The sequence below is a fragment of the Heterodontus francisci genome, chromosome 1, assembly GCF_036365525.1.
Source record: "Heterodontus francisci isolate sHetFra1 chromosome 1, sHetFra1.hap1, whole genome shotgun sequence".
NCBI lineage: Eukaryota > Metazoa > Chordata > Chondrichthyes > Heterodontiformes > Heterodontidae > Heterodontus > Heterodontus francisci.
In genome coordinates, this window is record NC_090371.1 from 282697696 (window position 1) to 282713740 (window position 16045).

Below are 16045 nucleotides of genomic sequence, written 5' to 3' on the forward strand. Positions count from 1 at the left end.
CCTCTGCAGTTTGTGCAGTTGTGGGGAGAAGAGGGTCAACTCTGCAATTTCAGTGTCTTGTGGAGGGCTGGGGGGGTGGGAGGGTGGGGCGAGGGGAATGGGCCAAACATTTATTTTTAGTGTAGTGGGGGGGAGGGGTCGAGGGAAACTCCGCATTCTCTGAGCAGTCTGGCAGCCCTTTAAAAATGGCACCAGCGCCTGTGCAGAGACACCTGAAGCTGTTCAAGGTGTTGCCGAGGCTGCCCTCACCACGTGATTGGAGGTTGGGTGGTAGCCGCTCTGTATATTTAAATGAGTCACTGTGCTCAAGATCACAGCGGAGTGGCGGCTCGCAGCCTGTGCGTGCGGGCTACCTTTTTTTGCCCACTGCCAGAATAAAATCCAGCCCATTAACTCTGTTCCTCTCTCCACAGATGCTGCCAGACCTGCTGAACATTTCCAGCACTTTCTGATTTTATTTCAGATTTCCAGCATCTGCGCTTTTATTTTAGTGTTTCATTCACTGCCACTTCTCTTCCAGGAATGCCTACCTTGAAGAAGTTCTGCTCTTCTCTCTGACGGGATTTTCGTTTGTCTCTTTTGCCTTGTTCACCTTCATTGCTTTCCATTTCCCTCCTGGTGTCTGATAAGGTGTTGACCAAAACCCATTTTCACAGCCACATCTCCTTCCTCAGTGACTGTCTCCGGCTCCGACTTATTCCACGTGGATTCCAACTGAAGTTTCATCCTTCATCTTATCTGACACTTCAGATTGCAGGTTGGTAGGTAAATTGGCTATTATAAATTGTCCCTAGTATAGGTAGGTGGTAGGGAAATATAGGGTCAGGTGGGGATGTGGTAGAAATATGGGATTAGTGTAGGATTAGTATAAATGGGTGGTTGATGGTCGGCACAGACTCGGTGGGCCGAAGGGCCTGTTTCAGTGCTGTATCACTAAACTAAACTTCAAGAAAAAACTTTTTTCTTCCTTTCAGGTGTTAAGGAACGCAAGCTCCAGCAGCTCATGAGTACCAACGCCCCTCCAGATCTTTCTTCCCTCTGACCCCATCTGACCCCTTGCTATGTATTCACTATACCCTCTGACCTTTCCATCTCTGACATTGAGCAATCTGTACTTAACAAAGGACTCAATTTTATCCCCTTACGCCCCCACCTCAATGAATTTCGCATTCGGCATGACGTTGAGCTCTTCTTCCGTCACTTTTGCCTCCAGGCTCACTACTTTAGCCAGGAGTCCTCCCCCCGACCAGCAGACCCATTCTCCCGCCTGTCCCTCCACCTGGACCCCTCCCTTTGGCCTCTTACCTGCTCTTGATCTTTACATTGAAAACTTTCTGATTTTATTTCAGAATTCCGTCATCTGCAGTATTTTACTTTTATTTTAGTGTTTAATTCATCGGCTGTCTCAGTTTCTCAGCTCTCCTCACTCACTCTGACCTGTCTCCCTCCCTCTCCGTTCTGTCAGGTCTAACTCCAACATTGTGATCATGCCTGCTGATAAGGGTGGTGCTGCTGTTGTCTGGTGTACCGACCTCTACCTTGTAGAGGCTCAGCGCCAACTCTCAGACACTTCTTCCTACCTCCCCCTGGACCATGACCCCAACACCGAACATCAAGCTACTGTCCACAGGACTGTCACTGACCTCATCTCCCCTGGAGATCTTCCCTCTACAGCTCCCAACCTCATAGTTCCACAGCCCCAGACAGCCCGCTTCTACCTCCTTCCCAAAATCCACAAACAGGACTGTCCCGGCAGACCCATTCAGCCTGTTCCTGCCCCACTGAACTCATTTCTTTCTATCTTGATTCTATTTTTTCTCCCCTTGTCCAGTCACTTCCCACCTACATCCGTAACTCTTCTGACACCCTACGCTATTTCAACAATTTCCAATTTCCTAGTCCTCACTACCTCCTCTTCACAATGGACGTCCAATCTCTCTACACCTCCATCCCCCACCAGGACGGTTTGAGGGCTCTCCGCTTCTTCCTTGAACAGTGGTCCCCATCCTCCACCACACTCCTCCGCCTGGCTGAACTTGTTCTCACATTGAATAACTTCTCCTTCAACTCCACTCACTTCCTCCAAATCAAAGGTGTTGCTATGGGTACCTGCATGGGTCCTAGTTATGCCATCCGTTCAAGTTAAATGGACTGAAAATTGCTGGAGGTGGTTGGATTGCTTATGGTCAAAATTCTGATGTGTATGCCCAGCATGCAAAGCTCTGCAATTGGAATTCCTTTTCAAAAAACGCACACAATTTATCCTCTTTTTCACAGCCAGAACTACATACCCTTACATTCAGTTTTCTCTCATTGCTAAAAGAAATTCCACACGCGATGTAAGATAAAAAAATAACCATTTTATAGTGCAACTTAATTTGGAAAGTCAGGTACAAGTCATGAATCTTACAATTCGTTGATCAATTTGTCCATTGAATCTTACAGGGTGACGAGATAAATACAGTCATTTCCTCACAGGAAAAGCAACAATTGCACCGATGTGTAAAATGCTAAACACATGCAATGTGAAATTTTCACAAGAAAAATACCAGACTGAATGAAAGCATGACGGCTACTTTTGCAAGTCAAGCCATATCAAAGCCAACAATCGTTTCTACGGTTTTGTGCAGTCTATCAGTGTAAGCAGCTCTGGGAAGCTGGGTCTCCAAAATTAGGTTTATGGTCCAATGGATGGCTGAATTGTTTGATGGACTGGAATGTGCTTGAGAACTAGACAGTGGGATTGATGCATGTTGTCTGCACAGGAGGACCATTTGCACTGCACTGGCCTGTGCTCCTTGAGTGCAGAGGTTCATTCTGTGGCCATAACAAGCATCAGCACCGTAAATGGGAGCTGACTGACCAACACTCTATGATCCCTCGGTGGACGGGAAACACTGGAAGGTGTGACCTTTAGTTGTGGTAGATATTCTGGACATCTTCAAAGGCCTCCTGCTCAAGCACAAGCAGAACAAGCTCTGCTGCACTCTCGTCGAAAGCTTTCTGTGCATAATGTGGTGGAAGAGTTACATCAGCCCAAGGCAGGCTGGTGAAAGGATGGGCCTTAACAATACCAAAGAAGGTCTTCCTGCAGCTTATCCTAGTGCAACATTTACCTCACACGTAAGCCCCTATTTCAGCCGTCTCACTAGCACCCCCAACCTTTGTTGCAATCTGTAGAACAATATGAGGCCTTCATTGTGTACATCTGCAACTATTGTGCAATCTGTACATCAGGCTCTCTGTAGTAAAATATGTTCTGAGAAATTGTGTAAAACTTCTGTACCACATTTATCAAAACAAATAGAAACATTTTCTCAGGAAACACAAGACTAGCAGGAAACTCACAGTATTTCATGAGGTAAAGAGTTGGCACTTTAGGCCTAGTTACATGGCAATCAACTACTTCATAGTCTCATTTCTGCCTTAATGTCTAGTTCGCTTAAACCTTCTGACAGGAGAGCTTGACTTGTTAACTAGCCATCAAAGTTGGAAAATTAACCGCAGGCATAACATCTCATGCTAGAATTCAGCCGATAATTAGGTCTGTCACAATTACAACTTTGAAAATAACAGGCAGTGGTTCAGAATTAGTTGGCGCGTTACAATTTTGAAACAAAACACACAAGCTAGATGAGAAATAAGGCACTTTGTACGGGCAGCTTAATTCAACAATAAATAGGAATTTGTAACAAATTTGGCACAAAATGACTTATTATCTTTTATGTAAGTGATTCCATTGACTATATAAGCAGAGTTTAGCAATTAATTTCACTCCGTACAGGCAGCACTGACAGTATTGAGGCTCGAAATGTGGCAGTAGGCATTCTTGCTTTATATTAATTGATTTAACAACCAGGGGCTGGATTTTACGATGGGTGGGGGGGGACCCATCTCCCGGCCTAAAAGTCAGGGGTGATTCCACCTCCTCCGGGCCTGGGGATCCAGAGCAGATCTTACTGTCCCGCCTCATTGCAGCAGGAAGTCCCGCCTAATGGAGCTGCCGGCCAATCAGCAGGCCGGCAGCTCTTAGTCCCAGCAGCGCCAACGGGAGCGGTGGCCACTACTGGGACAACACCCAGCTGCAGGATGAAGATGAAGAACGGCCCCGGAAAAGAGGTACGTTTTTAGGGCCTCGCCGGGGGCAATCGGTCGGGCCTCGGCGAGGCAAGGGGGGGTGGGTTAGGGAGGCGTGCTGTGCATTAGGGGCGGTTGGGGCTTCGGGGGTGGCCCTCTGAGGAGCACAGGGTGTCTGATCAGGAGGGCCTCCCCTCAGCCTGCCAGAAGGCTGCCTAGTTTTATCAAGCAGGTTTTCTGAGGCCTCAGTTGCCCGCCAGCCAACCGTAAAATCCCCGGTGGGCGGAGGCCCTTAAGGGGCAGTTAATTGGTCACTTATGAGCCTGATTGGCCTGGGGTGGGTGGGCCGTTTCTTGCTGCTGCCGCCCCGCGTAAATTGGCAGTGGAGGTAGGAGCGGGAGCGGGTCGGGAAGGGCACCCCCAGCCTCCCACTCCATTTTACGCCCCTGCACCCCCCCACCCCCCCACCACCACCACCAGCCCACTCTTTTGGGGGGCATAAAATTCTAGCCTACCTGGCTTTTCAGGCCACTTCCGTGGTCACTAAGAGTCAGTTGTGGCAGTGGGCCATATCTGGTTATGTTGGCAGGTTCCCTTCGTCTCAGAGAGATTTATGAACCACATAAATTTTTTCTGATGACAACTCTTTTGATTTTAGCTGTTGGTTTTAATTTCAATAGCAGAATTTAGACTCTCGACCTTCTTGGCATTTAGTGCAGTATCAAAACAACAACCACCGCCCATTTATATAGCATCTTTAATGTAATAAAATCACAAGGCACTTCACAGGAGTGTTATCAGACAGAATTTGGCACTAAGCCACATACAAGGAGCTCTTAGGGTCAGTGACCAAAAGCCGGGTCAATGTGCTAGGTTTTAAGGAGCATCTTAAAGGAGGAGAAAGAGGCGGAGAGGTTTAGGGAGGGAATTTCAGAGCTGAGGGCCCAGGCAGCTGAAGGCAAGGCCACCAATGGTGGAAAAGCATAAATTAGGGATGCACAAGAGGCCAGAATTGGAAGAGATCTTGGAAAGTTTAGGCTTGGAGGAATTAACAGCGAAAGGGAGGGTGAGGCCACGGAGGGATTTAAACATAAGGAAGAGAATTTTAAATTTGAGACATTGCCAGACTCGGAGACAAAGTAGCTCAGTGAGTCGGTCAGTAGGAATGGGATTTGGTTCAATTTAGGATACAGGGCAGCAGAATTTTGGACCAGATCAATAGGGGGAGGTGGTGGCGTAGTGGTATTGTCGCTGGACTAGTAACCCAGAGACCCAGGGTATTGTACTGGGGACATGGGTTCAAATCCCACCACAGCAGAAGGTGGAATTTGAATTCAATTAATAAATCTGGAATTAAAAAGCTAGTCTAATGATGGCCATGAAACCATTGTCGATTGTTGTAAAAACCCATCTGGTTCACTAATATCCCTTAGGAAGGAAATCTGCTGTCCTTAGCTGGTCTGGCCTACATGTGACTCCAGACCCACAGCAATGTGGTTGACTCTTACAAGCCCTCTGAAATGGCCTAGCCACCACCACCTTCCCGAGAGCAATTAGGGATGGGCAATAAATGCTGGCCTGGCCAGTGACGCCCACATCCCATGAATGAATAAAAAAAAAGACCATGTCCAGTGCACTGCCATAGCTATTACTGTCTCAATGTTATTGTACAAACACAATGTATAAATAAAAAGGTTAATTCATCTGTTAAAATAACAGGCACAAGAATTTGGTACAGCTGCTTCAGGCAGTGTTTGTAGAACAACAACACCAACAATTTCAAACCTCTGGTTCCTAATTCGCCACCTTCCATTCTTGTTTTTACTGCTTGGACAGAAAATAACTTCTAATTGTGACACAAGGGGTTTGATGAAAAGACACAGTAACATCCCAGAAGGGAACCGTGATTGGGAACCATATTCAGCAATGCAGCGTATTTCATGGCTCTTGTATAGTGGGAAGGGAATCGAACAAGCCAAATTTAGTCCAACTAACCCAATTCAAACACTACAAGGGGGATCTGTGAGATACCATTTCCTGGTACAGAGTCTTGCTCAATGCAATGCAGATCAGGTGAATGGGTGTGAAAGTCAGTGCACCTAATTCACAGTGCTCCTCATTTCCTGTCCATTAATTCAAAGCTTGAAACATCAGGAATGCTACCTTCCATATCCAATTCTCAAAATGTGAGTACGATCCATTATTACATCAGAAGGTACCGATATTGATAAATATTAGTGGACTTAAAGTGTTCATCTGGCATTCCTGCCTCTGCTAGTTTAATACACCTATTACCCCATACACTATCAACAGGACTGGACAATTTAATTGGATAGCTCTTTGAAAGAGCTGGCACAGGCACGATGGGCTGAAAGGCCTCCTTTTGAGCTGCAGACTTTGCCTTAAGTGATAATTAAGAACTAAAATGTTTGAGAAAAAAAATTACTGATTAAATATTCTATTTCATGTACAAAACTGCAATGAACATGTACCATTTTATATCTTAAGGCCTTATTTAAAAGGCCTTACTCCACAGGAGTAATGTTTAATGGCAACATCTATATTTTGGTCCTAAGAATATTGATCTATCTTCCCATTGGTCATTATATTGGAAGCAAGTGGCTTGTTGCCATTTCCCGCACTTGTGTTCATCTCCTTCTTACACACATGTACAGAAACACGCTTATACAGACATACACACATGGAGACACACACCCAGACACAGTTGCTATGTGCTAATAGTTTCTTTATCCTTCATGAAAAGTTAAACTTCCTTCAAATGCAAAGAATTTGATAGTGCGTGTAAACACAGAGGTCTTATGTTTTGGATCTAGTGAAGCAGATGGATGCTGTTGGGACCGGGAGCTGGAGAATGGTGAATGAGACAGTGCAACTACAGTCACGTAGAAACTATAGCAGGCCAGACCAAGTAGTTGTAGCCATGTCTACCAGTTACCATTCCCAAAGTCTAGTAAAACAGATGTGGCTCCTTTGTCGCGATACAGCAAATTAGGAGGGCAACAACGAGAAAGATGTCGATCCATCCATGAGCCTCCATAAAGGTTTTCACAGGTCGAGTCTTCATGCATAGGACATTTTTCCGAGGTAGTTAGCAGGGACATATCCCCTTTTCCCTTTAACTTCTGCCAACCACCAATCTTTGTTCCCACTCAAGTCGCTGGATTTCACTATTTTCACTCGCTCATACTCTTGAAGGCTGAGCTCATGTTCACTCCGTGCTTGAAAGGGATAAACAGCATAAAAGATCTGTAAAGAATAAAGCAGTAAGCACCATTACTGGGGAAAGTCCTTTGTTTAATTTCCTACTTTGCTTGAATACATAGAAATTACAGCACAGGAACAGACCATTCGGCCCAACTGCGAGATTGGGGAGTGGGCTACCCCGGCTATTTAAATGAGTTACCACGCCTAAGATTGCGACGGCTCTCTTAGGCGTGCGGTCCACACGGACAGACCGCCATTTTTTGAGCTTGCCGCCGATCTCAGCAGCGGGCTCTTAAAATCCAGCCCCCTTTGTATGGAGTGCTTCCAGACATCACCCCTGAACGGCCTGGATCGAACTTTAAAGTTATGCCCCTTGTTGTCGACTCCCCCACCAGAGAAAATAGTTTATTTCTATCTCCATATCAACGCCTTTAATCATCTTAAACACCTCAGTTAGATCACTCTTTACTCTTCAATTTTAATAGATAATCTTTCAACAACAGGAATCCACAGATAAACATTATAAACATTATGATAAGAACGAGAGGCTCCGTCAAAACCTTACTAATCATATTTCTAATTTATGCTGACTTGTTCAATTAATTCTCCATGTATAAGGTCATCCAGAAAAATAAATATATTTGGTAAACATGTTCGCCAGTGTTTGCACGTGACAGGGCTGTGGAAGTGGAATTCTCAATCAACATGCCTACAGAAGGAATTCTTGGGTGAAGTTCTCTTTATTGCCAAAGAAAGAAGCACCTTTCATGTCCTCAAACCAACTCAAGTAATTTCTTTTGCCCCTAGACAAATCCAGCAGGCAATTTGCACACTGCATGGTCTCACAAACAGATAAATAAATGACTGTTCTTTGGTAAAAAAATGAAAGACTTTCACTACCTTAGGACATCCCAAAGCACATCACCACAAATATAGTACTTTTAAAGTGCTGACACTGTGGTAGGGAACAAATGCTGGCCTGGACAATTCCCCTGGTCTTATTTAAATATTGCTGTGGGATCTTTTACATCGCTTAGCAAATGGAGAAGTAGGGCTGAATTTTCAAGATGGTGTCGGGAACCCGACTCCCGGATGATTTCCAGGTCCCGACCCTGCACCTCAGCTGAATCGCTAACACAACGCAATCTTTAAATATTAATGCCCTAATTGGGCAGAAGGTGGCAGGTGCCTGCAGAGTGTGAATGGCAAAGGGTGGCAGCAGCCATGATGGGGCCGATGAAGCTGAGAGGTGATCTGGTGAAAGTGGACTGGATACAGCTACTTGAAGGAAAATCAGTGGCAAACCAGTGGGAGGCATTCAAAAGCGAGATAACACAGGCACAGTGTAGGCATGTCCCCATAAAGATAAAGGGTGGTACTGCCAAATCTAGAACCCCTGGCTATCTAGAAGCGTACAGGATAAGTTAAAGCAGAAAAAGAAAGCTTATGACAGTCACAAAAAATCTAATACTTTAGAAAGCCTAGAGGAGTATAGAAAGTGCAGGGGTGAAGGAAAAAAGGAAATTAGGAAAGCAAAGAGAGGACATGAAAAAATATTGGCAAGTAAAATCTAGGAAAACCCAAAGATGTTTTATCAGTACATTAAGAGCAAAAGGATAACTAAGGAAAGGGTAGGGCCTATTAGAGATGTACAAGGTAATTTATGCATGGATGCAGAAGATGTGGGCAGGGTTCTAAATGTGTCTTTTGTCTCTGTCTTCACAAAGGAGAGGGAAAATGCAAACATTGTAGTTAAAGAGGAGGGGTGTGAAATTTTAGATACGATAAGCATAATGAGAGAGGAAGTACTAGAGGGTCTGACATCCTTGAAAGTGGATAAATCGCCAGGGCCGGATGGATTGCATCCCAGGCTGTTAAAGGAAGCCGGGGAGGAAATAGCGGATGCTCTGAGGATCATCTTCAAATCCTCACTAGATATAGGCGATTTACCAGAGGATTGGAGGTCTGTGAATGTTGTACCATTGTTTAAAAAGGGTACGAGACATAGGCCAAATAATTATGGACCGGTCTGTCTGACCTCGGTGGTGGGAAAATTATTAGAATCAATTCTGAGAGATAGGATAAACTGTCACTTAGAAAGGCATGGTTTAATCAGGGATAGTCAGCATGGATTTGTTAAGGGAAGGTTGTGTCTTACTAACTTAATTGAATCTTTTGAGGAAGTAACAAGGAGGATTGATGAGGGGAGTTCAGTAGATGTTGTCTATATGGATTTTAGTAAAGCATTTGACAAGGTCCCACAAGGCAGACTGGTCAGAAAAGTAAAAGCCCATGGGATCCAAAATTGACTCAGGGACAGGAAACAAAGGGTAGTAGTTGATGGATGTTTTTGCGAATGGAAAGTGGTTTCCGTGGCATTCCACAGGGCTCAGTGTTGTGTCTCTTGCTATTTGTGGTATATATTAATGATTTGGACTTAAATGTGGGAGGCATGATTGGGAAATTTGCAGATGACACAAAAATTGGCCGTGTAGTTGATAGTGAAGAGGATAGCCGTAGACTCCAGAATGATATCAATGGTTTGGGGAGTGGGCGGATAAGTGGCAAATGGAATTCAATCCAGAGATGTGTGGGGTAATACATTTGGGGAGGGCAAACAAAGCGAAGGAATACACAATAAACAGGAGGATATTGAAAGGGGTAGAAGAATTGAGAGACCTTGGAGTGCATGTCCACAGGTCCTTGAAGGTGGCAGGACAGGTAGATAGAGTGGTGAAGAAGGCATATGGAATGCTTTCCTTTATTGGCCGAGGTATAGAATTCAAAAGCAGGGATGTAATGCTGGAACTATATAAAACACTGGTTAGGCCACAGCTGGTACAGTTCTGGTCACCACATTACAGGAAGGACATAATTGCTGTGGAGAGAGTGCACAGGAGATTTACAAGAATGTTGCCAGGGCTTGAAAGATGCAGCAATGAGGAAAGATTGGATCAGCTAGGGTTGTTTTCCTCAAAACAGAGGAGGCTGAGGGGTGACTTAAATGAGGTATACAAAATTATGAGGGCCCTAGATAGAGTAGACAGGAAGGATCTGTTTCCCCTAGCGGAGAGGTCAATTACTAGGGAGAACAGATTTAAGGTGATTGGTAGAAGGATTAGGGGGGACATGAGGAAAATCTTTTTCACCCAGAGGGTGGTGGGTGTCTGGAATTCACTGCCTGGGTCGGTGGTGGAGGCAGAAACCTTCAACTCATTTAAAAGGTACCTGGACATGCACCTGAAGTGCTGTAACCTGCAAGGCTACGGACTGGGTGCTGGAAGATGGGATTAGTTTGGGCGGCTAGTTTTTCAGCCGGTGCAAACACGATGGGCTGAATGGCCTCTTTCTGTGCCGTAGCTTTTCCATGGTTTCTGTGGTTCTCTGCTTCTATGATGGTGTCCACCATTGCCTAGCCGATGAGAGCAGGCAGCTCCTCGGAGGGCCAGCAGAATAAACAGGTGAGGCAGCGCTTCCAGAATTTAAAAAAAGTCCGGCGGTTGACCCGGCGTGAGGTTCCCATGGGCCCAAAACATTTCATCTTCCAACAATAAAATCTGCCCTCTGCCCGCTGTGAGCCTGACGGTTGTGAGCTATTGTGCACCAAACTGGTTGGGCTCACTGGAATCACCATTGATAATTACAGGGCGAACCCCCTGCCCCTTTAATGAGCTCCTCCATCTTAATGGGCCCTTAACTGGAGGTGAGCAGATTACCCATTCCCATACCACCACCACCAACAACAAACCAACCCCCCCACCATCCCCCAACCAACCCCCAACCCTCACATTGAAACTTGTGGACTGTCCTAGAGGCATTAAGTTCTGGAGATGACCCCTGGGACCATGATTTTTAAACCCTGTCTGCATCGAGTCCCTATCCCGCTGGCATTTGAAAATCAGCCCTTGGTTTTATGTCTCACCCAAAGTACAGCATTTCTAACAATATGTCACTCCATCAGTACCACACTGAAGGGTCTAACTAGATTTGTGTTCTTGACTTAGAATGGGATTCAAACCCATGACTATCTGACTCAGAATTAACTGAGCCAATGTATGACACTACAGCGATAGTGTAATTGAATACTGGCATTGTCCATTAAGTTTAATACCACACTACACTTTATGATCGTTTTGACCTCTTCCTTATGTTAGAAAACCAAATGAAACCACATAAAATGGGTATAGGTTTAGGGCACAACCTTGACCTCAAGCTTAGGTATGTGGTTGGTAAAGGGTTGAAAGGTAACTAAACCTATAGGTTAACACTATCTGGTAGTTTTTAAATAGTTTCCTGCTTTACCTGCTGTTCTCCTAAGTCGCTTGAATTGTCATCATTTTCATTGACTGACATCGTGTCCGGGGTACAAGGACTCATTTCTTGGGAACCATTCAGAGGGGTGTCACTTTCACTGGTGCTCAAGTACAAACTCCTCATGTTGTTGCTATCTCCAGAGTATGAAGACACAAATAGGCTAATGTCATCAAAATCTCCATCTGTCACAGACCCATCTGTAGACACTCCATTCTGCCCAATCACAGGATTGTACGGTCTCAGAAATGAGGAATACACATAACCTTGCATGTCTACATGGAATCAAAAACACTCCTTATTCACCTTGCAATGTTATATCAACACATTTTTCAAAATTTTTATCGCATCAAACTGAACACAATACATTCAACAAAGCACTTGTCGAACCATTATCTATCACATCATCGGCATATGTTATCATAGCAGCCAGAGTGGTGAATCCGAATTCTCTACATGCCTTCAAGGGGCAAGACAGAGAAAACAGAGTTGAACCATGGTGCTTCAAAAGATCTTGTCTCAAAACCAAACCAGTTGGAGCGGCAACTGGATGCACTTCGAAGCATGCAGGTGGTAGAAAGCGTCATAGACAGGAGTTTTAGAGAAGTGGTTACACCCAAGGTGCAGGCAGATAGATGGGTGACCGCTAGAAGGGGCAGGCAGTCAGTGCAGGAATCCCCTGTGGCTATCCCCCTCTCTAACAAGTATACCGTTTTGGTAATTGTTGGGGGGGATGGCCTATCAGGGGAAAACAGCAGCAGCCAGAGCAGTGGCACCACGGCTGGCACTGTTGTTCAGCAGGGAGGGACAAAGCGCAGAAGAGCAATAGTTATCGGGGACTCTGTAGTCAGGGGCACAGATAGGCGCTTCTGTGGACGTGAAAGAAACTCCAGGATGGAATGTTGCCTCCCTGGTGCCAGGGTCAAGGATGTCTCTGAATGGACAGGGGGCATTCTGAAGGGGGAGGGTGAACAGCCAGAGGTTGTGGTACACATCGGTACCAACGATATAGGCAGGAAGAGTGACAAGGTCCTGCAGGAGGAGTTTAGGGAGTTAGGTAGAAAGTTAAAAGACAGGACCTCGAGGGTTGTAATCTCGGGATTACTCCCTGGGCCACGTGCCAGTGAGGCTAGAAATAGGAAGATAGCGCAGCTAAACACATGGCTGAACAGCTGGTGTAGAAGGGAGGGTTTCAGATATCTGCACCATTGGGATCTCTTCAGGGACAGATGGGACCTGTACAAGAAGGACGGGTTGCATCTAAACTTGAGGGGCACAAATATCCTGGCTGCGAGGTTTGCTAGCGTCACTCGGGAGGGTTTAAACTAGTGTGGCAGGGGGGTGGGAACCAGAGCAGTAGGACAGCAAGTGAAATAAATGAGGGGAACGAGTAAATAAGGCCAGTAGGACTAAGAGGAAGAGCAGGCAGGGAGATGTTGCAGAGAACAGCGGGACTGGTGGTCTGAAATGCATTTGTTTCAATGCGAGAAGTATAACGGGTAAGGCAGATGAACTTAGAGCTTGGATTAGTACTTGGAACTATGATGCTGTTGCTATTACAGAGACTTGGTTGAGGGAAGGACAGGATTGGCAGCTAAATGTTCCAGGATTTACAAGCTTCAGGCGGGATAGAGGGGGATGTAAAAGGGGTGGGGGAGTTGCATTACTTGTTAAGGAGAATATCACAGCTGTACTGCGGGAGGACACCTCAGAGGGGTCGTGCAGCGAGGCAATATGGGTGGAACTCAGGAATAGGAAGGGTGCAGTCATGATGTTGGGGGTTTTCTACAGGCCTCCCAACAGCCAGCGGGAGGTAGAGGAGCAGATTTGTAGACAGATTTTGGAAAGATGTAAAGGTAACAGGGTTGTAGTGGTGGGTGATTTTAGCTTCCCCTATATTGACTGGGGCTCACTTAGTGCCAGGGGCTTCGATGGGGCAGAATTTGCAAGGAGCATCCAGGAGGGCTTCTTGAAACAATATGTAGATAGTCCAACTAGGGATGGGGCCATACTGGACCTGGTATTGGGGAATGAGCCCGGCCAGGTGGTCGAAGTTTCAGTAGGGGAGCATTTCGGGAACAGTGACCATAATTCCATAAGTTTTAAGGTACTTGTGGATAAGGATAAGAGTAGTCCTCGGGTGAAGGTACTAAATTGGGGGAAGGCTAATTATAACAATATTAGGCAGGAACTGAAGAATTTAGATTGGGGGCGGCTGTTTGAGGGTAAATCAACATCTGACATGTGGGAGTCTTTCAAATGTCAGTTGATTAGAATCCAGGACCAGCATGTTCCTGTGAGGAAGAAGGATAAGTCTGGCAAGTTTCGGGAACCTTGGATAACGCGTGATATTGTGAGCCTAGTCAAAAAGGAAAAGGAAGCATTCATAAGGGCTGGAAGGCTAGAAACAGACGAATCCCTTGAGGAATATAAAGACAGTAGGAAGGAACTTAAATAAAAGCAAAATACTGCGAATGCTGGAAATCTGAAATAAAAACAAGAAATGCTGGAACCACTCAGCAGGTCTGGCAGCATCTGTGGAAAGAGAAGCAGAGTTAACGTTTCGGGTCAGTGACCCTTCTTCGGAACTGACAAATATTAGAAAAGTCACAGGTTATAAGCAAGTGAGGTGGGGGTGGGGCAAGAGATAACAAAGGAGAAGGTGTAGATTGGACAAGGCCACATAGCTGACCAAAAGGTCATGGAGCAAAGGCAAACAATATGTTAATGGTGTGTTGAAAGACAAAGCATTAGTACAGATAGGGTGTTAACGGACTGAAGATTGAACAGCAGCAAGTACAAACATGAAAAAAAACAGTGGGTAAGCAAACTGAACAAACTAAGATGAAATGAAATAAATGCAAAAAAAGGTTGTAAAAAAGAAAAAAAGAAAAATAACTAAAAATGAAAGTAAAATGGGGGGCTGTCGTGCTCTGAAATTATTGAACTCAATGTTCAGTCCGGCAGGCTGTAGTGTGCCTAATCGGTAGATGAGATGCTGTTCCTCGAGCTTGCGTTGATGTTCACTGGAACACTGCAGCAATCCCAGGACAGAGATGTGAGCATGAGAGCAGGGGGGAGTGTTGAAATGGCAAGCAACCGGAAGCTCAGGGTTCTGCTTGCGGACTGAGCGGAGATGTTCCGCAAAGCGGTCACCCAGTCTGCGCTTGGTCTCCCCAATGTAGAGGAGACAACACTGTGAGCAGCGAATACAGTATACTACATTGAAAGAAGTACAAGTAAATCGCTGCTTCACCTGAAAGGAGTGTTTGGGGCCTGGGATAGTGAGGAGAGAGCAGGTAAATGGGCAGGTATTACACCTCCTGCGATTGCAGGGGAAGGTGCCATGGGACGGGGACGAGGTGGTGGGGGTAATGGACATGCGTTTGGTAGTGGCATCACGCTGGAGGTGGCGGAAATGGCGGAGGATGATCCTTTGGATATGGAGGCTGATGGGGTGGAAAGTGAGGACAAGGGGAATCCTGTCACGGTTCTGGGAGGGAGGGGAAGGGTTGAGGGCAGAGGTACGGGAAATGGGCCGGACACGGTTGAGGGCCCTGTCAACAACAGTGGGGGGGAATCCTCGGTTGAGGAAAAAGGAGGTCATACCAGAAGCACCGTCATGGAAGGTAGCATCATCAGAGCAGATGCGTCGAAGACGGAGAAACTGGGAGAATGGAATGGAGTCCTTACAGGAGGTAGGGTGTGAAGAAGTGTAGTCGAGGTAGCTGTGGGAGTCGGTGGGCTGATAATGGATATTAGTAGACAACCTATCCCCAGAGATGGAGACAGAGAAGTCGAGGAAGGGAAGGGAAGTGTCAGAGATGGACCAGGTAAAGGTGAGAGAAGGGTGGAAATTGGAAGCAAAGTTGATAAAGTTTTCCAGTTCGGGGCAGAAGCAGGAAACGGAAGGAACTTAAGCAAGGAGTCAGGAGGGCTAAAAGGGGTCATGAAAAGTCATTGGCAAACAGGATTAAGGATAATCCCAAGGCTTTTTATACATATATAAAGAGCAAGAGAGTAACTAGGGAAAGGGTTGGCCCACTCAAGGACAAGAGAAGGGAATCTATGTGTGGAGCCAGAGGAAATGGGCGAGGTACTAAATGAGTACTTTGCATCAGTATTCACCGAGGAGAAGGACTTGGTGGATGATGAGCCTAGGGAAGGGAGTGCAGATAGTCTCAGTCATCTCATTATCAAAAAGGAGGAGGTGTTGGGTGTCTTGCAAAGCATTAAGGTAGATAAGTCCCGAGGGCCTGATGGGATCTACCCCAGAATACTAAGGGAGGCAAGGGAAGAAATTGCTGGGGCCGTGACAGAAATCTTTGTATCCTCATTGGCTACAGGTGAGGTCCCAGAGGACTGGAGAATAGCCAATGTTGTTCCTTTGTTTAAGAAGGGTGGCAAGGATAATCCAGGAAATTATAGGCCG

The 16045-nt window shown here is 45.9% G+C and overlaps 1 protein-coding gene and 1 long non-coding RNA gene across 5 annotated transcripts in view; one reads left to right on the forward strand and one right to left on the reverse strand.

Moving 5' to 3' along the window:
• LOC137377149 (uncharacterized) overlaps positions 1-3267 on the forward strand; it is a 152047-nt gene extending 148780 nt beyond the window's left edge. For both annotated transcript variants that reach the window (XR_010976366.1, XR_010976367.1), the window contains one exon: positions 2446-3267. This is a non-coding gene — a long non-coding RNA (uncharacterized lncRNA). The remainder of the gene's footprint in view (positions 1-2445) is intronic.
• A 1296-nt stretch (positions 3268-4563) lies between these two features.
• The window catches only part of arhgef38 (Rho guanine nucleotide exchange factor (GEF) 38), a 128335-nt gene continuing 116853 nt past the window's right edge, over positions 4564-16045 (reverse strand). For all 3 annotated transcript variants that reach the window (XM_068046469.1, XM_068046458.1, XM_068046476.1), the window contains 2 exons: positions 11605-11888; positions 4564-7344 (listed from right to left, as the gene is read on the reverse strand). In XM_068046469.1, the coding sequence (XP_067902570.1) occupies positions 7159-7344; positions 11605-11888 (470 nt within the window). In that variant the 3' untranslated portion in view covers positions 4564-7158. The remainder of the gene's footprint in view (positions 7345-11604; positions 11889-16045) is intronic.